The sequence below is a fragment of the Carcharodon carcharias genome, chromosome 5, assembly GCF_017639515.1.
Source record: "Carcharodon carcharias isolate sCarCar2 chromosome 5, sCarCar2.pri, whole genome shotgun sequence".
Taxonomy (NCBI): Eukaryota; Metazoa; Chordata; class Chondrichthyes; order Lamniformes; family Lamnidae; genus Carcharodon; species Carcharodon carcharias.
In genome coordinates, this window is record NC_054471.1 from 84681321 (window position 1) to 84704147 (window position 22827).

At 40.8% G+C, this 22827-nt stretch overlaps 1 protein-coding gene across 2 annotated transcripts in view; it reads left to right on the forward strand.

Moving 5' to 3' along the window:
- smap1 (small ArfGAP 1) overlaps positions 1-22827 on the forward strand; it is a 338415-nt gene that overhangs the window by 145211 nt on the left and 170377 nt on the right. For both annotated transcript variants that reach the window (XM_041188201.1, XM_041188202.1), the window contains one exon: positions 8449-8544. In XM_041188201.1, the coding sequence (XP_041044135.1) occupies positions 8449-8544 (96 nt within the window). The remainder of the gene's footprint in view (positions 1-8448; positions 8545-22827) is intronic.

Here is a 22827-nt window from a genome sequence, read left to right on the forward strand (position 1 = left end):
CCAAGTTTAGATGAGCTGATTGCATTTTCTTATCCTTGATGATTACTTATCCTTGGGTTGTAGGAGAGATTTTCTTTTTTGGAGGAAGAAAGATTTGGGAGTAATAACATTTTGATGCATACAAATAGAGAATTATTGGCTGCTTTGAATGGGCCTTGCACTACCTGTGGGAGGGATAGCTAATTAGATATCACCCTATTGAGATATTTTAAGTACAATGCATTGTATTCTGCTTATAATTGTTTCCTTGATTCATGACTGCTAATCTTACAACAGAAGCAAAGAAAATGATTCCTATTTTTAGTTCTAATTTCAGGGAATCTGAGCTGTGTTTCCAGTAAAAACTGATACTTTCACTTGCATAGCACCTTTATGAGGAAATATCTTGAAGTATGCCACACAATGAATTACATTTGGAGTGCAGTGACTGTTATGTAAGCAACAGTAGCCACCTGGAAGTCTGCAAGCATACTATGGCAACCCTGAAGTGAAATTACAGATGCTGTCATGTTTCCAATTATCAGTCAAAACCCAGTGGTTTTTACAAATTGAAGGCCTGAAACACTTCAACAGTTCATTTTAAGTTCCAGAGATTAGACTAGATTTTGTTATATAGTAAATAGGATAAACTAGTAGTGCATGACAGAGTTTACATCATATTTCAGTGCCACGTGCAATGCTTAGCTGATAGCAGTCCAAATATTCACTCTTGTTGACTGTAGTGATTCTGTCAAATATAGACAGACAGGAAAAACTGAGTAGTGAGCCATTAATCAATCAAATTGACTGATCAGGTACCTACACAGAACAAACCAGTGACATTGAACAATTTTTCTGATAACTTTGTCTAATAAAGTTTGCCCTTTGAGCTCTAGCTTTTTTTTGGGGGGGGGGGCCTAAAATTTGAGTGTTTTGTCACTTTCCTAGGCCTTAACCTGTACAGCATGGACTCCCTTTGATATTTTTGGGGATCACTTGCATGCATTAACTGTTCCCTTTTGAGAGAAACTCTAATTTAATCCAGCCATTTCTCACTCCTTCCCAATGCCACCATCTGTTATATGTCCTCACCCTCTGTTACTGCACTTATATTGGTGCTTGTACTGTGTATTTGGCTAGGCAGTATGCAGATCTTGTCTTGAACCCTAGGCCTGGACTCTTTCTTTCCCTTTTCTTTCTCTCTTCACCACCCACAGCAACCTCCCACCCCCAACCACACCACCCCCCACATCCTAGTTTGTAACTCCCATTCTTCCCTGGGCTTCATGGATCCCCATCCCATTTATCTGCTTCCCTCCTCATGGCTTGCAGACTTCATTTCCTTTCTAATGCTTCTTGAGGCTTTGTAGATGCTAGTTCTGTTCCCTTTCCCCACTGTCTCGTGAGCACACCTTTTCCCCCTTGCCTCCACCAACCTTTAACCCAGAGCTAATACACTCCTCATAGCTTGCTTAAAGCATCTTTTTTCTTTGATTCTAAGATCCCACCTTCCAAGTCCCAATCCTCTATTGCTCCTCCCTTCACCCAAAGCTCATCAACCCTTCCCCTTTCTCCCATTGTCCATTCTCCTTTCACCTGAACCTCAAAGCCATAGCTAGCAAAGCTGATGGACCATACACTTGGGCAGGACAAACAAGGCACAGGAATACATGATAAATGGTAGCATCCTGGGAAGTACCGAGGGTCAGCGGAAGTTTGGTGTACGTGTCCGCCGGTCCTTTAGGGTAGCGGAACAGGTAGATAAGGTGGTTAAGAAAGCACATGGGATACTTGCCTATGTTAGCTGAGGCATAGAATATAGGAGCAGGGAGGTTATGCTGGAACGGTATAAAACGCTGGTTAGGCTGCAGCTGGAGTATTGCGTGCAGTTCTGGAATCCGTATTATAGAAAGGATGTGATTGCACTAGAGAGAGTGCAGAGGAGATTTGCTGGGATGTTGCCTGGGCTGGAGAGTTTTAGTTATGAGGAGAGATTGGATAGACTGGCGTTATTTTCTTTGGAGCAAAGGAGATTGAGTTGTATAAAATTGAGGGTATATAGGGTAGACAGGAAGGAACTTTTCCCTTGGTGGAGGGATTAATGACCAGGGGGCATAGATTTAAGATAAGGGGCAGGAGGTTTAGAGGGGATGTGAGGAAGAATTTTTTCACCCAGAGGGTGGTGGGATTTTGGAATTCACTGCCTGAAAGGGTGGTTGAGGCAGAAACCCTCATAACATTTAAGGAGTATTTGGATGTGCACATGCGATGCCATGGCATACAAGACTATGGGCCTAGTGCTGGAAAATGGGATTAGAATAGTTAGGTACTTGTTTGACCGGTGCAGACTTGATGGGCTGAAGGGCCTTTTTCTGTGTTGTAGACCTTTGACATTATCCTCTGACACATCCTGAGAGATCATCTCCCCCTCCGCCAACCGACTTGCGAGTCTAGACTTCTCTCTTTCACCTTTTCCTTCACCTGTTGACTGTATCCTAAGCTGTGAAGATGTTAAGAGGATAGATATTCGGTACAACAGACAAATCAACATGCAAGAACCATGCAAAAGTGTTAGAGGCCTACAGAGAAGGGAGCAAGTATTTTTTGAAAAAAACAGAGGAAAACACAGTGGACATAGCAGAGGGGTGGAAGAGGGGCAAAGCTAGGGTAGGGCACAACAAGAATCAGTAGGAAAAAGCCGTGAGATTTAATTATTTTTTTCATATGTCATAGGAGATCTACTATATCGCAATACACTGTTAAATGTGACCATGCTCTTGTCATGAAATGTTGGGACTTTCTGAGCAATGATGTTGAAGATCCTCTGGTAGTGTTTGAAAAATATAAAAAGTGTGTCCAATCCAAGTTGAACATGCTGAGATCATTATCAATACTGCAACTAATGCCATTTCATAAAAATTCAATACTCAATTGGAGGATTGTTGTAGATCAATAAATTGTTTATGCCATGTCCTATCAGACAGAAGTTGTGTAATAAAACAGTTCTTTATATTATCTTTACTGCCTGAAAGCTTAAGGCACTTCAAGAATCCAAATACTTGAAAGATGATTTGTTTGGATTTTGATGAGTTTTCCACTGGGTTGAAGGAACCCCAATTTGTTGTTTGGTGTATTGCAGTTTGCTTTAATCGATCTGCAAGAAATGTACCTTCCCTTGTGTCACAGTCGCTTTTAAGGTGTTTCCCCAAAGTCACCTGTGAACAATATATTTGTATGTGAGTGTGTAATCTTATCCTTGGAGTGAGTAATTCAAGGTAAAATAATCCAGCAGCAAAGCCTTTTTTCTTAAAAAGAAAAGATTAGTTTATTTCAAGCTACTGCTCTAGGAGTTACTTAAGAGACAAAGTTACTAATACATACACAGATTAGTTACAAATGAAGAAAAACAATATTTATAAACATGAATCAAGTTTAGTCTATATTCATTGCAGGCCTGATATGTTTTGAAGTCAAGTTGTTGCATTGCCTGAAGTGGTGTTGTGGTTGTAAAGTCATCTCTGCAGCTGCGATGGGTTCCACTGTCAAATTGCCAGAGGTTGCTTTAACAAGTGAGCTTAGGTAGAATCAGGTTTGCAGGAAGGAGAGAAGGTTCCTTACCTCTGTAGGCCTGGCACTTTCACCTGCCTAGTTTCTTTATAGCAAACCTGTAGCTGGTTTTAGATACTTTCTCTCTCTCTCCCTCTCTCTCTTTCTTCACCCTCCCCAGGGAGGGCTGAAGCTTTCTTAAGTTGATTCTCGGTGGATTTTCTGGATTCCTGCCCTTGTCAAAAGCATTTTGGAGGTAAGCCAAGATGACTACCATTATCATGTGACCTGTATAAGAAAGCCCAGTCACTTTCCATATAAGGCAAGTGGTGATTCCATTAGTTATCCAAAGTTTCCTTACCCAGTGTACTGATCAAGAGGGCAAGTTGTTCACACCTTGTGATGGCTTATCAGTTAGTGTCTTTGTTGCTTGGAGGAAAAGCCATCAAGTCAGTAAATTCTGTTTTACTCTTTTGGAACACTTATTGAATTTTAATATTCCTGAGGATGCCTCTTTGTCTGGCTGAATGGGTTCCAGCCCAAATCCACAAGGAAAGGGTCAGGTGACTTTGAGTTCATTTTGGAAACAGTCTTTCAACTCTGTCCAAGGTTTACAAAATGTGACCTTCAAAACTGTTTTTCTAAATATTTGTAAGATAACTGTACCGTAACATTTATTTTGAGTATACTGAATTTTTTAAAGTCTCTTGAACAACGGTTTATTCTCCCAGGTATGTCATCTTCCAATGGCTCTTTGATATAATCATATAGATCAGTCAAATGGCTTTTCATTCCTGTAGGAATTCCTGATGCAGTTAAATATTGATATGAAGTACATCTTGCAATTTATTTTTCACTGTGTAGTTTCTACCTTAGGCTTACACCAAGCTTCAATCAGTGTGCCTTAAATCTGAATCGTAATTCAGGTTTTAGACGTTTTCAAACTTTGTAAAGAGTGCTCCTTCAAAGAAGGTTGTAATGCCCTGTTTGCTTGCAGCAAGTTTTACTATTCATCTGTCAGTGGCCCTTTCTCTCATGTATTATTATTGAGTACTTTGTTTGCTTCCATTCAACGGGAAGATGGTTGCATGCACATCCATGGTGGGTCATTCATCCTTATTTAAAATTATGGAAAAAGCAATAAGATTTCACTCAAAATCCTCAATGCAGTGTTAAGGATTTTTTTTGTTGTAGTTAGGAAAGGGCAGAGGTGTGCCTGTAAATCTTGCCTCAATGCACGCAGTGACATGAAAGAATTTTTTCCCGTGAAGATAAATTGGAGCCTTCAGAATAGAACTTTCTTGATTGCTCAATAGATACATATACACTGATGGAAACTTGCAGATCAATAAATTTTTGGCCCAGTCCCATCTCTGGTGAATTAGCTGATCTTAGTCAATGTGCCACTAAGCATTAGAGGGGTCTACATAAATCTCTGTGCAGTGAGTTGTTAAGAGTTTAGGATAATTTGCCACAGTAATTAGTTGAAACCATGTGAGGAAAGAACAAACATTTGAAGTAAAAGATGATGCAGGCCAGTGGGAATGGCTTCAATGATTTTAGCAAAGAGCCAGCACCAAGACAATGGGCTGATTAGCCTCTTTGAATATGTTCCATTAAACAGTTTTATTTTATTTGAAACAGAACAAGGTAATGAATAGTGCTTAATGGAAAACAGTATATTTACAATAAATTGAAAACGTAGCTATTCTCTAAGATATGTCATCAAAGTTGCTTCCTAAGCAATGTTGCTGTCTGAACAAAATGTATTTTTGATAGCAGAAACCGTATAAACAATATATTGCCAACTTCTGGGTTCCCATACCTGCCTCACTTGCAATCATACCCTCCTGTTCCTGATCACAGACCGAACAGAATTACCTAGCCTAAGGGTTGTGACTAGCCTCCTGGAGCTAAGTGTCCAAGTAACTTCCCCCTGCAGTGCAGTGTCCAAAGCTTGGACTCCAGCTCAACTCTGAGTCGAAGTTCCTCGAGCCGCAAACATTTACTGCAGATGTGGTTACCCTGGACCACACTGGTGTCCACCAGCTCTGACATGCTGCAGCTGCAACACATCCCTTGCCCTGCCGTATTTATTGAGCTTTATTTAACTAATTAGATTTTATATTTAGAAATGTCATTCAGCTGTTATCTGTAGTTATATTTATTAGTTTAACTAGTTAATCTATAAATTTAACGCAGTACTTAAATTTCCCCAGTACTGGTTCAAACTATTGCCCCCATTTAAAGGGATAAAAAACTTCAAACTCACCAACCAGTCAACTACCTTCTGATCTAATTAATGCCTTTGAATGCTCACCAGCTACTTGAGTTGGAATAATGGTATAAAAAGCGGCACCTCCTTCCCCCACTGCATCAAATTCCCACCTACACCAAATTCCCAAGTTAGCACTTGTTCCTCCTCACACTCAGTCCTCTGTGCTTCTCTCCTTTGCAGTCATAAAACTCCTCTGCTTTTGTAGAGGGTTGGTGACTCACACCCAAGTTGCAATTGCTAAGTCAGCTTCTTGATATCTCTTTTTCAGGCAACCACTTTTAATTGATTGACAGGTAAATTCCACTGCCAGATAGTTTCCGTTAAACTTGGCTTTTTAACTAGCCTGCAGTTTTAAAGTTCTAAGTCTGACTGTTAATCTAAATTATAGTTTGAGAAAAACTTAATACACCTGCACTAAATTCCCAAGTTAGCACTCATGCCTTGTCATTTCCACTCTGCAGTCGCAAAACTTGTATGCTTTGTGTGCTTCTTCTGACGCCTCAACGACACCTCAACTTCAATCTGCATATTCCCAATGAAGTCTCTTGATGTGTTCAGTGCCTTCTTGAATGAACCACCTCCATTTGGTTGTTCACAGACCAAGGGGGTCTCCCATGAGTGGGTGAGTTTGTTTGACCTCTTCACGGATCGTTTGACGACATTGCTAAAACGTTTTCACTGTCCTCCTGGGAGTCTCCTACCGTGACCAAATTCCAAGTGGCGCAGTTGCTTCAGGAGTCTCATGTCGGGCATAGAACAACATGCCCTGCCCAGCTGAGCTGGATTTCAGTTATTAATGCCTTGATGCTGGGCAAGTTAGCTTGGGTGAGGATGCTGTTGTTGGGTTGCCTTTCTTGCTACTGTGTTTGGAGGATATTGTGAAGGCAACACCGATACTTCTCCATTGTTTTGGGGACCCTGCTGTAGGTTGTCCAAGTCTCTGAAGTGTAGAGACATTTTCCTCAGTTGGGAGAAGGCTGAGGTGATTGGAGGTGATGGATTTTGTTGGTCTATGTCTGCCTTCATGGAGAGGAGGCTCCCAAGACTCTCGCTAAAGATGGCTGGTGAGGTTTATTTGCCAGAGCTCTCAGCCAGAGTATGCCTAATAAAAGTGATCTAATCACTGTTAATTTGTTTTTCACTGAATTTTTCCTACAAGCAGTTTGTTCAACTTGTGTACAGTGGATGCTGGAAACCTGAAATAAAAACATAAAATTCTGGAAAAACTCCGTAGGTCTGACAGCATCTGTGGAGAGAGAAACAGAGTTAACGTTTTGAGTCCGTATGACTCTTCTTCCATGCTAAAGAGAAGTAGAAATGTGATGGATTTTATACTGTTTAAGGGGAGTGGAGCTGGTGAAGCTGGATAGAAGGTCAGTGATTGGTGGGGGCTAAGTAGAGATTGACAAAGATGTCATGGACAGAAGATAAAGGGAGTGTTAATGGTGGTGGTAATGGCTAAAGAAGATGCTGATAGCGGCATAAAGGTAAGAAAGCAGAATGTGTGAATAGCAGAACAAGAATCAGCACTCTGTGAAAGAACAGCATAGAAAAAATAACAAACGGCCCTTTTGTGGGGGGGTTGGTGACGGTTGGGGAAAAAGGGATAAAAGGGGGTAAAAAAGGGAATAAAACAATGAATAAATGAATAAAAATAAAAATAAGCAAGTAAAAGTAAATTTAAAAAAGGGGGGCAGATAGAGGAGAGAGTTCATGGTCTGAAGTTGTTGAGTTCAGTGTTAAGTCCGGAAGGCTGTAAGGTGCCTAATCGGAAGATGAAGTGCTGTTCCTCCAGTTTGCGTTGGGCTTCACTGGAAATTGCAGCAGGCCAAGGACGGACAAGTGGGCATGAGAGCAGGATGGTGTGTTGAAATGGCAAGTGACAGGAAAGTCTGGGTCATGCTTGTGGACAGACTAAAGGTGTTCTGCAAAGTGGTCATCCAGCCTGCATTTGGCCTCCCCAATATAGAGGAGACCACTCATTTCTGCTATTTGGCTATTCCCATTCCCCTTTATTCAACCATCTCCTTCCTATCCCACCTTGCTCCTCCCCTCCTCTTTCTCTCCCAAACACTCCCCTCCTCACTATCAGTTGTTTAAATAAATTTTCCATCAACTTCAGTTTTTTTCTACATTATTGCTAGCTAGCATTATCTAGGATAGCTGCATGTATCTTTATTTTGAGTGGTGCCTATCCGAGCATATCACAGTATTGCCCTGTGGATATGCGTGGATTGTGGATGATTTGTAGGAGTTACAACTTGTGAACAATGGGGCTCGCGTTGTATTGAAGAGCTAACCATTTTTACAGGAGGGCTCTACACAGAATTTCAATTAAGAGAATAAATCCTCAGCACTTTTTCTGAAAAGTCTTTAACTTGTCACTTTTCTCTTGCATTAAAGTTTCACTACCAATCACTAACAGTATTAAAAAGAATTATGTGTCTAGTGGACAGATGATGGGGCTGTTTGGTACATCCATCTTTGTTGTTTAGTGGTGGGGGGAGGGAATTTGTTTGGGATGAGTAATCAAACTTGTTCCCGAATAAAGGTGTTTTTGCCTCTATTACTCTACCTGAAGCAATTGCAAATACTGGTCACTCGTTTCATTAAATATTGTCTGACAGGACTTTTCTTGCTTCCAGTCTCCTCCCCATGCCATGGGTCTACCTCCAAGCATCATCAGCCTAACTGGAGAAGACCTTCGTACAGAGAAGGAATGCATTGTTGCTGCAGCTGTGGTGAGTATTACTTCAACTTTTTGCTTATGGGGATGATAATAGTAATCCACCAACATTGCATTTTAAGTATGTTTCTGTTTGAGTAGAGGCTAGGGACTATATCACGCTACTTGACATGCTGTTTCACCTCATCCCAACACCTCACTGCAGTATTTTATATCTAGAAAGGCTGTGTTTATTTGTGCTGTAACTCAAGGGGGAGCACTTACGCAGAGACTCTGTCTGCACATGTGCAGGAAGTCCTCTCCTAGTGTTGCAGAGCAAATAACCACAGGCTATCAAGAAATCTGTGACCTCTAGATTTGCACACCTTGAAAAATTGTACTACTCTGAATTCATGTTTAATTTTAAAATCAGTTACTAGGTGAATAAAAGGTACAACTTGTTTCTAATGTATCTGACCAGAATTCCAGCTGAATAATTTTTATTTGTCATTTTATCATTTGTTGCAGGTGCTGTTAAACTGCTGAGTCTTTCCAGTATTTTGTGTTTTTATTTTGAATCATCTTCAATTTTTGCTTGAGGATGATTTATACTGTTACTATGGTTCTGGTACTGAGGCGGTCTTAAAAACACAAGCTTAACTGCTTCACAAAGGATCAAAAAAATTTGCACACAAAAACAAAGATGCTGCAAAGCTGAAATAAAAATAGAAATTGTTGAAAATACTAAGCAGATCTGGCAGTATCTGTGGACAGAAGCTGACCTAATGTTTCATGTTGATGACTTTATCAGAACTGGAAAAAGTTAGAGATGTAACGATGTTTAAGTAAGTACAGAGGCAGGGGAGGGAAGAATACAAGGGATGGTCTGATGGGGTGGAAAGCAGGAGTGATTAAATGACAAAAGGAATGATGTAGCAAGGCACAAAAGTGATGATGGGACAGGTAAAGAAACAAAATGACTAATAACAGCAGAATAGTCACCATTAGCTGCTGTCTGGGAAAAAAAATTGAACGGTGGTTATGATCTGAAATGATTAAATTCATTGAGTCTGGAAGACTATAAGTTGCCTTATCAAAAGCTGTGGTGCTGTTCTTTGAGCTTCCATTGATCTTTATTGCAATAGTGTAGGAGGCCAAGGACAAAGCCCATAGTGTGAATGCGACAGAGAATTAAGATGACAAGTGACAGGAAGCTTGGGGCTGTGTTTGCAGACAGAAGAAAAGTGTTCAGGTGGGGAAAATGGCAGTGGATAATCCATTGAATGTGGAGGCTGATGGGGTGGAAGGGGAAGGGATGAGAGCATAAGTGCTGGAAATGGAATGGACATGGCCGATGCAAGGAATCTTCAGTTGAAGAGAAAGGACGACCAGATCTATTGAAAGCTCTGGTATGGCAGGTGGCATTGTCAGAACAGATGCAACTGAGAACCGAGAAAATGGAATGGAGTCCTTACAGGAAATAGGATGGGAGAAGTGTAATCAAAGTAGCTGTGGGAGTAGGTGGGCTTCCTGTAGATATTAACAAAGAGATAAAAACAAAAAACTGCGGATGCTGGAAATCCAAAACAAAAACAGAATTACCTGGAAAAACTCAGCAGGTCTGGCAACATTGGCGGAGAAGAAAAGAGTTGACGTTTCGAGTCCTCATGACCATGAGGACATTGGGTCATGAGGACATTGGGTCATGAGGACTCGAAATGTCAACTCTTTTCTTCTCCACCAATGCTGCCAGACCTGCTGAGTTTTTCCAGGTAATTCTGTTTTTGTTTTCCTGTAGATATTGGCTGACAGCCTATCCCCAGAAATGGAGACAGAGAAGTCGAGGAAAGGAGGAGTCAGATGTGAGGGCAAGGGAAGGAAAATTGGTAACAAAGTTGATGAAATTTTCGTTGCAGAACGGATCACTGAAGCACAGTTACTTTTCCCCTTGTGTTACATATTCTATAAATAAAACTTTCTATGATAATATAGTTTTGAACTTGTTTGGGTTCCAATATTCTGCTTGCACTTCATTTTCATGTTGTAGGTTTTGGTTTCTTGTTCTTGACAATATTGTAATTGCATTTGTAATCCTTCCAGATTGCCATGCCAATCCTAAGGAGGGTACCTAGGATTTTACCATGTCACTGACTGTTTTGTAGAATATTTTTCACTTTACAATGTTTTTATCTTCTATTTATTGCCTTACACCTTGTTTGATTCAACTTGCTGCCTTTCATGCTGAGCTGTAGTCAGGGTCTCTTGTCTAAGTTGCTAATCATGTCCAACGATGAAGTTAAGTTAGAGTTCAAATTCAGAGTGGTCTTGAACTGAGGCTGGAATTGGGGTTGAGGCAGTGGCGCGTCGGGGTCTGGGAAGATTAAGCTGATTTTTGGAGCATATGATAGTTTAGCTTGACCCACACGTGTGAAGTGGATTTGAGGATGGCACTAGAACATTGAAGCTGGGTGAGATGCTGTTTGATAGGGATGTTACAATGTCCCTTTCTCTGAGAAAATTGGCTATTAATTTCTGCCCCTGTTCCTTATTCTGCACTTCTGGTTGGGAGTAGGTGAATATGAGATAAGTAGTTGTCAAAACTCTTGTGAATAATGGGTACTTGTGCAAGGTGCCAATGGATGATGGATACTTTGGATTCTTTTCCCCTCAGAAACAAAAGGAGAGAAAATTGACACCAACTTATTTTTGAAAATGCCCATTATAATTGGACTTTTTTCTTCTCCCATTACAGAATTCTTCTAAATTTTAGCTAACTTGCAAATATATCTCTTTTCCTTTCTCTTAATTGATTACTATTGAGGAGAAAACAATTGCCTTTGCAACGGAGAGTTTCCCCCCTCATATAAGTGGGAAAAATCGCAGTGAAAGCTACGAACCAAAGCATTCACTGCATCTCTGCGCCAAGACACCAGAGGAGCCAAAAAGCTGTCCGGAGAAAGCTGAATGTTGCAGCATTGAAGGACCCAGGACTGCGGGAAGAGTTCCAAGCCCAGTTGCACAGTGTAGTGGAGCAAGCGCCCACCACTGATGCCATTTCCATTCAGGCATACTGGGAACAACTCAAGTCCCATGTCTGAGACACCTGTGCACAGACTATCGAGTTTAAACCGTGATGGAGCCAAGACTTGTTTGATGCCAATGACACTGTGATCTGTGATCTCGAATAGAAGCGAACAGTCTTCATCTCCTCACAAAGTCTCCCATGTGCCCAGCGAACGATGGCAGTGTACCACTAACTGAAAGCTGAGGTGCGGCGACGCATTTGAGGCATGAAGAACAACTGGTGGGTGGAGAAGGTGCACGAGATTCAGGCCTATGCCAACCAGAACGGCATGCGGCTATCATCTTCCAGGCTACCAAGATAATCTATGGACCCCACTCAACTGGACAAAACCCTCTCTGATCACAGGACGGCTCCCAGCTCCTCGAGGATGACGATGGCATCCGTCAGCATTGGAAGGAGCACTTCAAACTGCTTCTCAATTGGGACTCCAACATATCGGAGGAGACCCTCCAAGCTGTCACGCAACACCCTTGGCGATCCACCAACGATCGATGAGCTTAAACGGGCCTTCCAACAGATGAAAACCAACAGAGCTTGTGGGCCAGATGGTATACTGGTAGAGGTCTACCATGCTGGCAGCTATCACCTCACTTCATGACTCCAGTTCATCCTCTGCCTCTGAGACGTAGGGGACATCCCCCTGGAATCTCAAGGACATGACCATCGTTACTATCCACAAGAAGGGGGAAGCCTCTGTGAAAACTAATGGGCTGTTTCCCTCCTGTCCTTCACAGGTAAGATCATGGCCCGTATTCTCCTGAACTGCTTTTGCCCGGTTGCTGAGGAGAAACCCAGTGTGGCTTCCGACCATCCTAGGTACGGTGGACATGGTCTTTTGTGGTTAGACAGATCCAGGAAAAATGTCGGGAGAAAAATTGAGAATTGTTCCTCACTCATCGACCTGATCATCGTTTGATTCTTTAAATCATGAAGCTCTATGGATCATCCTCCCACGTTTTGGTTGCCCATTGAAGTTTGTCACCATCCTGAGACTCCTGCAGGACAACATGACCGCCACCCTCCTGAGTGGAGGATCTGAAACTGACACTTTTTACATCCGGACCGGGGTCAAGCAAGGTTGTGTAATCACCCTTGCCTTGTTCACCATTTACCTGACCATCATCATCCACCTTGTCCGCGATGACCTACCACCTGGTGTCTGGACAGGAAGCTCTTCGACCTTGATCGCTTCTGGGCAAAAACAAAACTCACCACCACGGACATTCACTACATTCAGTTTGCGGATGACTGCTGCGTGAAGGATGACTCTGTATAAGAGGCTTGGCCTGCCCTTAAACGTCATCAAGACTAAGGCTCTTCACCAGCCTTCCCCGGGCAAGTTGAGCATCCCCCACACCATCCACATAGGTGGAGTGGCTATGGAGTATGTGCACCATTTCCCGTATCTCGGTAGCCACCTCTCCCAAGGGACGACCATCGATGAGGAAGTCCAACATCGAGTCAGCTGTGCCAGCGCTGCTGCCTTGACCACAGGGACCGTTACAAGCCAACAAAGGTTCCAGTTTATGAGGCCATTTTGTTGACCGCCCTCCTACTGCAGCGAAACATGGACTGTCCACTGATGCCACGTCAAGATCCTTGAGAGCTTCCATCAGCAGTGCTTGCGTCAAGTCCTGGAGATCAAATGAGAGGACTGCCGGACTAACGCAAGTTTCCTCCATGAAGCTGCATCTACCGGCATTGAAGCTTGCGGAACCAACTCTGATGGATGGGCCATTGCATCCGGACGACTGAAAACTGACTCCCTTGACAGATTCTCTTTTCACAGCTCTCCGTTGGCCAACGCTCAAAGACGGCCAAAGGAAAAGGTATAACAATGCACTCAAGGTCATCCTAAAGCACATAAGCATTAACCCCACTGACTGGGAGGAGAATGCTGCTGATTGCTCGGCATGGCACCACCTGGTCTATCAAGGCTTAGCGACTCAACAGCGAGGCAGAAGGGCAGTGGCAGAGGAAGGAGCAGGATGCCAACCCAGGGCTGCGATTTCTACTCCCCTGCATAAGCGCAGTATGCCTTTTCATGTCAATGAAAAATATCTATGAAACTGAACCATGGAGTTTAGGGTGGTTGAATGTTTTTTATTCCTGGCCAGTGCCAAATCAGCTGATCTCCTCTAGATGGCGGATAAGGAACTACAGTTGCATTGCATGCTCCTGAAATGAGGAAGTTGGGGTGAAGAATTAGCTATGATTTTCACTCCACTGTCCAGTGAGCCCTTTATCAGGCTCCAGGCATGGTGCTGCATCTCATGTATCTTGTTACGTCAAAAATATTGTAAAATGGTAGTGTAGTATCAGTTTGTGATTTTGATAAATCTCTCAACTTATAGTCACGCCTATCTATCTAGATTCTGATTGTGGAATGCAACTGTTGTTGATTGCAGAGTATAGCTCTTGACTTTAAGGCTAGTCACCTGGACTTCTAAGTATTTGCTTTCTAATTAGCAGATAAAATTGTCGTGATAAAGAAGTAACTTTGCATCTCTTATGTCCTCAGAACATCCTTAAGTGTTTTATACCCAGTGAAGTTTTGAAGGGTAGTTATTGTTTCATAAGCAAATGGAACAACCATTTTTTGCAAAAGGAAAATCCCACAGCCACCAAATAAATAATGACTCAGGTAATGGTTTTTGGTTTAGATTGAGGAAAAATTTTGATCAATTTTCTTCTTTTTGAATCGTGCTATCCAGTCTTTTGTATTCAACTAAAGAAGCAGATATGATTTTGGCTAAAGTCTCATCTGGAACACAATGCAGTAGCCCCTCAGTATTGCAGTATCAGCCCAGAACTCATATCATCATTCTGTCATAAGAGCACTTTGTCTAACAATTCTCAGGTGTCAGTCAGTGTTTTCAGTTGCTGAATATTGTCAGTCTTAGCCAAGCTGATGGATTATTTTTCAGTAAAGCAAGGCACATTGTTTCAGGGAGAATAAAAGGTACGTCTTGCCAACTGATCATGCAGCAACATTGGCTGAAGGCTTTAGAAGATTCAGAAGTCCAGATAGTCCTATCTTTTTAGAGATGGGTACGTGACAGTGCTTTGGTAAGGGAGAGCATTTTGTGTCAAGCTGTACTCTGCTCTAGAGCATAGCTTGTTTAATTTTGAATCTGGACTATTTGAGCCTTTCATAATTGTAATAAACAAAAAGTTGTTTGGTAGTACAAAAATTGAGTATTGCTGAAAAAAGAGACATGTCTAAGTTTTTCGCCTTGCACTCAGGACTCTCGCAAGAATACCAAGATAAGAGGAAGAAGACAATTTATACATGCTGTAGAGAGCGCTGATTGTTGGCAGTTCGTGTTGCCATGGCGAATGCACCACTGGTGACTGACATTTAACTGCCAAGCATCATTTGAAATTTAAACCAGGCAGCTTGACCCTGATTGGTCAAGGCATTGCCCTGATGAATGAGTCAGCTGTCACATTTTGTTTAGCTGAAACAGGCACATTGTGTGTACATGTGCTATCTATCTGTGTATTAATATATGTAGCTTCTAGTAGATACAAATGTGCCACATTGTGAGCCAGACTACAAACTTAAATTGGTTGTCAGCGTAATTCTAAGAATATTGAGGATTATTTAGCCAATCTTATCCAATCGCGGAATCACATCTATTGTTGGACACTGTTTTAAGTTTTGCAAGCATGGGCTGGTTGGGTATGGTCTATACCCCACCTGTTGTGAGCAGCACTGGAACATGCTGTTTTATACGATCCGCCAGTCTTTGGGACGTATGACATTCATATCTAGCATCACACTGGCATTGAAATTCATATATCACATTAATAGTGTGTTAGGCAGAATGTCTTTTTGGCTTGACAGCAGCATCCTGTTCATGGAGAATACCACGCGTGTTGCTAATGCATAGCAGCGTAAAACAGCCAGCTTCACCTGTTGCTCAAATTTTTGAAATACCTTGCCCTTCCAGGGTAATCTGAGGTAGACTGGGCACTTTTCAGAGCTGAAAGTGACAGCCTTAGGCCTGTTCATGAGTTTGCATGGTATATGCAAAATTATCTGATCAAGGTAGCCATTATCCTGCAGGATGCCTTTGATGTGCCCTATTTCAGCATCAAACTTGCATGGTGAGCAAATGGCTTGGGCCCTATTTATAATTTACTGATAAGACCAATCTTAGTGTGTAGGTCAATCAGGGTCAAGCTGCCTGGTTTAAATTTCAAACAATGCTTGGCAGTTAACTGTCAGTCACCATCAGTGATGCATTCTCCACGGTGATGCCACTTGCCAAATAATCAGCAGCCTCTCCACACTCAGTATAAATTGTTGCTTTCCCCCTTATGTTCGTATTCTTACGGGTGTCCTGATGAGTGCAAGATGAAAAGCTTAGACATGTCCCTTTTTATCAGCAATAAACAAAAAGCTCGTCATTTTATTTAGCTCCTTACAGAATGAATGTAGCTATGTTGAAATCCCCAGTATCCAGACCAAAGGACAGGTCTGATTGCTATTTGAGTAGCATCTCTAATGTTACCATTGAGGTCCCTTTGTCACTATTTTAAACAATGCAGTATAATCATAGAGCACAGGAGGTGGCCGCTTGGTCCATTGTGTTTCTTCTGTCTCTTTGAAAAAGCTAGCTAGTTAGTCTCCTTCCCCTATCCTTTCCCCTTAATCCTGTAAAATTTCCCTCCAAGTATTTATCTAACTCCTTTTTGAAAGTTAGTGTTGAATCAACATCCACCATCCTCTTAGGCAGTGCATTGCAGGGCATAATTTGAATTCATTTCTGGAAAACAGAATTCAGTTTGCTCCAGTTTTGCTGTGTCCTGAACATAACAACTGATTTTTTAAAATTCTTTGCTTTGTGAAGGAATTCCCGTTAACAAAACGCGATTAAACAGTGGACTTTCATGCAGAAACTTATTTTGAAAACAAAATGGAGCAAGAAGTTTCAACATCATTTGATCTCTCTAACAATTTATGTCTTTGTGAGATTTTGTTATTGGTTGAATCCTGTTTACTTTGTAGATAAAAGCAAAGAACTGCGGATGCTGGAAATCTAAAACAAAAGCAAAAACAAATACCTGGAAAAACTCAGCAGGTCTGGCAGCATCGGTGGAGAAGAGCACAGTTAACGTTTCGAGTCAACAGAAGGGCCATGAGGACTCAACGTCAACTGTGCTCTTCTCCACCGATGCCAGACCTGCTGAATTTTTCCAGGTATTTCTGTTTTTGTTTTTGTTCTGGTTACTTTGTAGATGGCTTTCATCTGGAAAAAAGTGCTTTTTCTCTCTCTAAAGAAGATTGTATATCTAACAGTAATAAGAGTAGTGAAACCTAACTTTCATTTTTTTATAAGAAAACTAACCTTTTGAACCCTATTGCAATCATCACTTCAAGAGATTTGGCAGGGAGACAGGTGTATGCTGTGGAGCAAGCTTTGCTTTGACCTTGTCAGTGACACAAACTTCAGAAAAGCATGATAGGAAAGAGCAAAGGAATTACTGTTGCCCTGTATATTGACCTAAACGTAGTTGTCAGATTGATGACAAAGACGAGCTTTTTTCCCCGATTTTAGACAGAAAGTGAGAAAAAGATCTATTTTGTGGTTGTGACATGCTTCAACAGTTCTTCAAAGTAAATAAATAAAAATGGACAGCCTCATTTGTCTTGCGCTTCCTCAAGTATTCTAAGCAGTTGTCCAACCTGTTAGCCATCCTCTGAGTAGAGGAGATCAGTTTTGCTGAAATATTGCTTCAGGTTACTTCAAAAAAAAAAGTCAAAGCTCATTTTCCTTTGTGCATAAAGAAAGAAAAGGACTGCAAATTTGAAATTAAACCAAAAGTGCTGGCTATACACAGGTTACGGCAACAATGCAGATAAGAGGCAGGTCCATTTCAGGTGTAGACTTGCTTTCAGTTTTTGGGTATCTCTTGGAAACAGCAGGGTTTAAATTTCAGAGTGATTTAATACACTTGTCCGCCCTTGAGGTGGTCTTATTTCACTTTCCAGAAATGAGCCTTACATCCCTCGTGATTAGATACTTTAGGCCTGTGGTTTTCAGAGGCCTCTTACCCCTTAAGACACACCCTTGTACTCGGTACATTTATTTCTCTTCATGATTCTCTCCAGTGGACTATCACTATCATATTTAAGCTGAGTTTAGATTCTGAACTGGTGGTCTAGATAAATCTACAGAAATTAAGCATGTGGGACACCTGCAGAGCAACACAAGCTTTGTGTATAATGACTGTAGTAAATGGCCTGGTCTTTTAAAACTGCACTCTACTCTTGACAGCAATGAATGCAGAGAGATTCTCACTTTTGGTTTTATTTCTTCCAGGATCACTGATTTCATGCTTTTAATGACTCATGTCTCTCAGGCCAGAGGCCTAAATGCTCCATCTAGCCATCTTGAAATGGGCAAACTGCACAGTGAATGTTTAAAACAGGTTGTTGCATTCATTTGCGGGTGGGTGTTTGCTGTTCCTGAGCGAAGTTTTCCTGACTTCATTTAGGTTGTTAGAATGCTGAAGACAGAAGCCTACTTCAGGAAACCAGAAACAACTGATATGGCCAGCTATATTGAAACTTCCACTTTAAATTTGTATGGTACACAATGGTTTGTAATTATACAGAAAAAACTGGTGGTACCCCTCACTGCTATATAGTGAAAATATCATCAAATTTGTCACACCCACTTTCTTGCTCTTCCCTTTCTCCATCTGTGTTTATATTCATCTCATTCTACCTTGTGCTTCTATCTCTATCCCCTTTTTTATCATAGCCTTCAATTGAAACTGGGAACCAAACTCTGAACTGTGCCTCTCTTGAAAGCTGTGGAAATAATCTAATCTTTCTGTACATGTGAAGGAGGGAATCATAAAGGAGTTGGTAGGCCTGGACTGGAGAGGAGCTTGGACACTGAAGTGGTAAGAACATAAGAAATGGGTCTAGTAAAATACAAGATCAGGTAGTGTTTGGTACTTGGGCTTCAATGGTTATAATGCTGTCCTCCATTTTTCTGCTCTCATCTCTTGCCGGAATAGGATTCCACTGTTCTGTTTTCCTGAATTCATGGAACCAAAGAGTCCAGAATAGATTTCCCCTGTAAATATTGGCACATTATTAAGGACCTACTATCCCAAGTTGGTGTCAACTGCCCAAACGGAGCAGTACTATTGTTGTAAATAATCCATTTAGTCATAGCATGGAGACAATATAGTAGTTTGTCAATATATACAGAAATCTGATGACAGAAGGAGCAAATCTGAATTTCTCTAGGATCTTGCTAAGGTCCAGAGACTCAGTATTTAAACCCATAGTCTCCATACTAAAACTCTTCAGTTCTCCAGCAACAGGAATTAAAGATGACAATTGTACCGTTCTCTGTATGAAGGCTGCGCAGTGGGAAGAAAAACTACTTGGAACTGCTAATGAAGGTTCCAGCAAAGAACTGGCAATCGACATGAAGTGAAACTGAAGTTCAACCCATATAACCTTGCTTTCAATCCCAAAATGATTCCTTTCATGTGAAGGCATGGGAGGTCATTCTCTATAAATAAGAATTAAAAGAATGCACTTAAGGAGCAATGTTTTGATTGTCCTAGAAATATCAGTACTTATTTAGAGGTATTCCAGGTACTTCATGACAATTTAAATGATCTGAATCAGGGTGGGTATTGGGATATGCATTCAGCTAAGCCTATTATGAAGTCCATTTAGGCCTTGAAATTACTGTCACTGACATTTTGTGGATAAATTTCTGCCGTGTTCATCTGGTATTCTCCATTCCACCATGTCAATGCAAGTGCTAGCCTTTGTATTTTAAATGGGTTTACATGCTCACTAAAATAATTAGGAGTAATGTCATTTGAACATGTTCTTATCTGCTAATATTGTGACAGTGACTTCTAAGCTGTGTTTTTTTTCCCGCAACTGAATTGCGAGTTGTAAATGGATTTTGAACATGCAGGGAAACTAAAGCCGTTTGGGAAGATGTTGGATAAGGATGTAGGATTAGAGATGCTGCTTCCAGATACATCAAGCCTGCAACAGTATTACCAGCTGTTGCCTGTTTTTATTTCGGAACAAATTCTCAAATTGTGCACTGGAAGTAGACAGTGGTGACTGACTGTAATAACAACTTGCATTATATAACACCTTCAACATACTATAACATCCAGTAGCACTTCACATGAGCATTTTCAGACAAAATTTGACACCAAGGCACTAAGGATGTTTAAATAGATTTGAATGACTAGCGATAAATCCACATCATGCATTAGAAAAAAGATTGTTTTTTAGTAGTTTTACATTATGAAAAGAAATGCTGGCCATTAAAATTTTCCATTATCCAGTGAACATGAAGGCTAAAATCCTGTTAACTGATCTGTTATGAAAAAGAATTGCCAATTTAATGTATCAACGATTTTTATGATGCGTGAGGCAAGCAATTGTTTTTGTGGACATCGAGATTGGGCATTTAGATTATTATAATCAGACGTCTGAAACCACTTTGTATTGGGTGCATCTTGAATTGTCATTCAGCTTATATATTAAAACACTAGACCAACATGAGTTGCTTACTTCAGTAATAGGTTGAATTGCAGAACCATAGTAAAAATGCTTATGTTTTTCATCTGAAGGTCGCTTCTGGAGTTGTCTGGACATAGTATGTTATGGTGAGGAACCTCGCGCTCTCTCTGGTACCATGCCCTAGGAGAGCATTGGTGACCATGAGCTTCCATGTGTTGGCCCATGGTTATTCTAGGGAAGATACTGCAGTGGTTTACTATTGCCTTCTGGAGTTCTAGCTGACCAGGAGACTCTCCCCTTACTGCCTGCCATGGGGGTATTGGAAGGATTTGCGGCTTGTTAATCAACCTGTTTGGCCATGATATAAGCACCTTTTGTGGTCAAGTCCTGGGACGGGACTCGAACCTGAACTACTGACTCAGAGGTAGGGATGCTAGCTATAGGAAATGAGGAACCAGAGGGTACAAAGCCTTCAATCTCTGTTCAACTGAAATGAGCCAAAATATTGATTATTAAGCTTAGTATTTGTAAAATATTTTTACTGGTGTTTAAATTGTTTTGAGATTTTCTCTTCATACTACAAATTTCATGACTTTGCTTATTTGCTCTTTCTAAGTTCTCTTGTACCTATGTGGTGTTTTTGATTTGTTTCTAACATTATTTGCTACGTTCTGATACCCACTTCGCAACTCCATAATCTATACTCACTGATGTTTGTCTAGAATTGTATGTGCTAATTTCTGTACTAGATAGTCACATGAACATATGCTTGATGAGTCTTGCACATTGCAGGAATTCTGTTCCCATTTCCCTGTTTTTATTGACTCTTTTTCCAAAACAATGAGTGGATAATGCAATATTTTAGAACAGATTAGTTATTCCTACACATTTACCTGATCTTTCAGCAGATTTCCTTTCTGGTTTCACTTCATAAATTAGGGGTTTATAATGCAGCACCGCTAATGTAACAACTTTTTAAAATATAGCCTATGATGTCTAATTGCATTAATTATGACCCGTTTTGGTATACATCAGTCCATTAGACAGCATGTAGTCCTCTCTCCACTATTATTACTGTTACTCACTTACCTATTCAGTTCCTACAAAAATAACCTGATGTTAGCTAGCCAGTCTGTTCAGTTAGCCACTAAATCTATATCTTCCTGTGATATAATTGTTTCTAATTCCACAGCGTATTTCCCACACTCTAAAATGGCATTTATTTTTAAAATCAGCTCAAGAACAAGAAGTTGTAATATCATAATGAGGCATTATGTGATGAAGTTTTAATTGGATAATTATGCAGTTTTCTAGAAAAGGAAATGTGACAAATGAATAGCCAAAAGAATAGTTTTCTTCTATATTTAAGGCTACATTTTTTCCTTTGATTTTTTGGCCAATCTTTTCCTTTATTTCTGCTTATATGAAGTTGATTTAATATTTACCTTCAACTGCCTTTATTCCTTCTGCATGCTATCTTTTTTAAATTCTTGATGGAAACAATTGAGGTGAGTGTATCAATCTTCACTACTTGCTCTTTCTGATTGCTTTAATTTTCCATGCCCTTATTTAAATAACTTGATTGGTATTTATCTCTCTGCAAATGTCCTCGTTCTCTTTAACTCCAGCCCTTCAGCCATATGTTGAGCTGTTCTAATCTTTGCTGTCTCTTCTAGCACATGCTGGGTGTTAGCAATCCAGTGATTACCAGCCTTGAGTTCCTGCTCATAAATTTGCTACTTAAATTTGTTTTGCAAATCCTAAGGCTTTCCTTTCTTAAATTGGCAATTCCATATAGATCAAGATGTCTTGCTGTTCTATCTTCCCTTTCGATAATGTATTCCAAAAGATAAATTTCATTCCTCTAACTATCCCTATCCTATTACTATTGCAGTGGAAACCAATTTGCTAATCTCATAATCAATTTGATGGGCTACTCGAGTTCTCTTTTCGCAACGGAAAGTCAACACTTCAAATCTGTTGAAAAGGGTAATTTGCTCTGAATGTTCCTGCTTGAATCTATACCTCCTACTTCCCCTGTCCTGTCGGTAGTCATCACTGCCAGCTCTGTACCTCTCGACAATTTCTCTGCAACTATTGCTCATCAAAATTTCCTGCCTTACCAGTTTGTTTCCAATTCCATATTGGGCTCAGGCAGCCTCAATTGGAGGCACTTCCTGTTGATGTTTGTCTATTTGAGTTTGCATTTCCTGCAGGTACTGTCCCTTCCTGTGCTCCCACTCTTAATAGAAATGTTAGGTTAGTTAAAGTGAAGGTTATTCTTTTAACTACATGAATTTCAAATAAGCTACTTTGCTCCCTGTCACTCCAAATTCCCACTTTGGCCAAATTCCTGTTGTTGTTTTCATTCCATTCCTATTTTACTTTGCGATGAGCTATCTGCTTGAATTGCTACTGTGTACATGGGGAGATGGTGGCGTGGTGTTAATGTCACACGACTAGTAATCTGGAGGACCAGTCTAATGGTAGGTTCAAATCCCACCATTGTAGCTGGTGAAGTTAAATTCAATTAATAAATCTGGAATATAAAGCTAATCTCAGTGATGGTAACCATGACAACTATAATCAGTTACTGTTAACAAGGAAATCTGCTGTTCTTGCCTGGCCTACATGTGACTCTAGATCCTCCTTAACTGCCCCCTGAAATGGCCTAGCAAACCAATTGGGAATAGACAACAAATGCTAGTCTTGCCAGCAACATCCACATCCCATGCAAGAGTGAAACA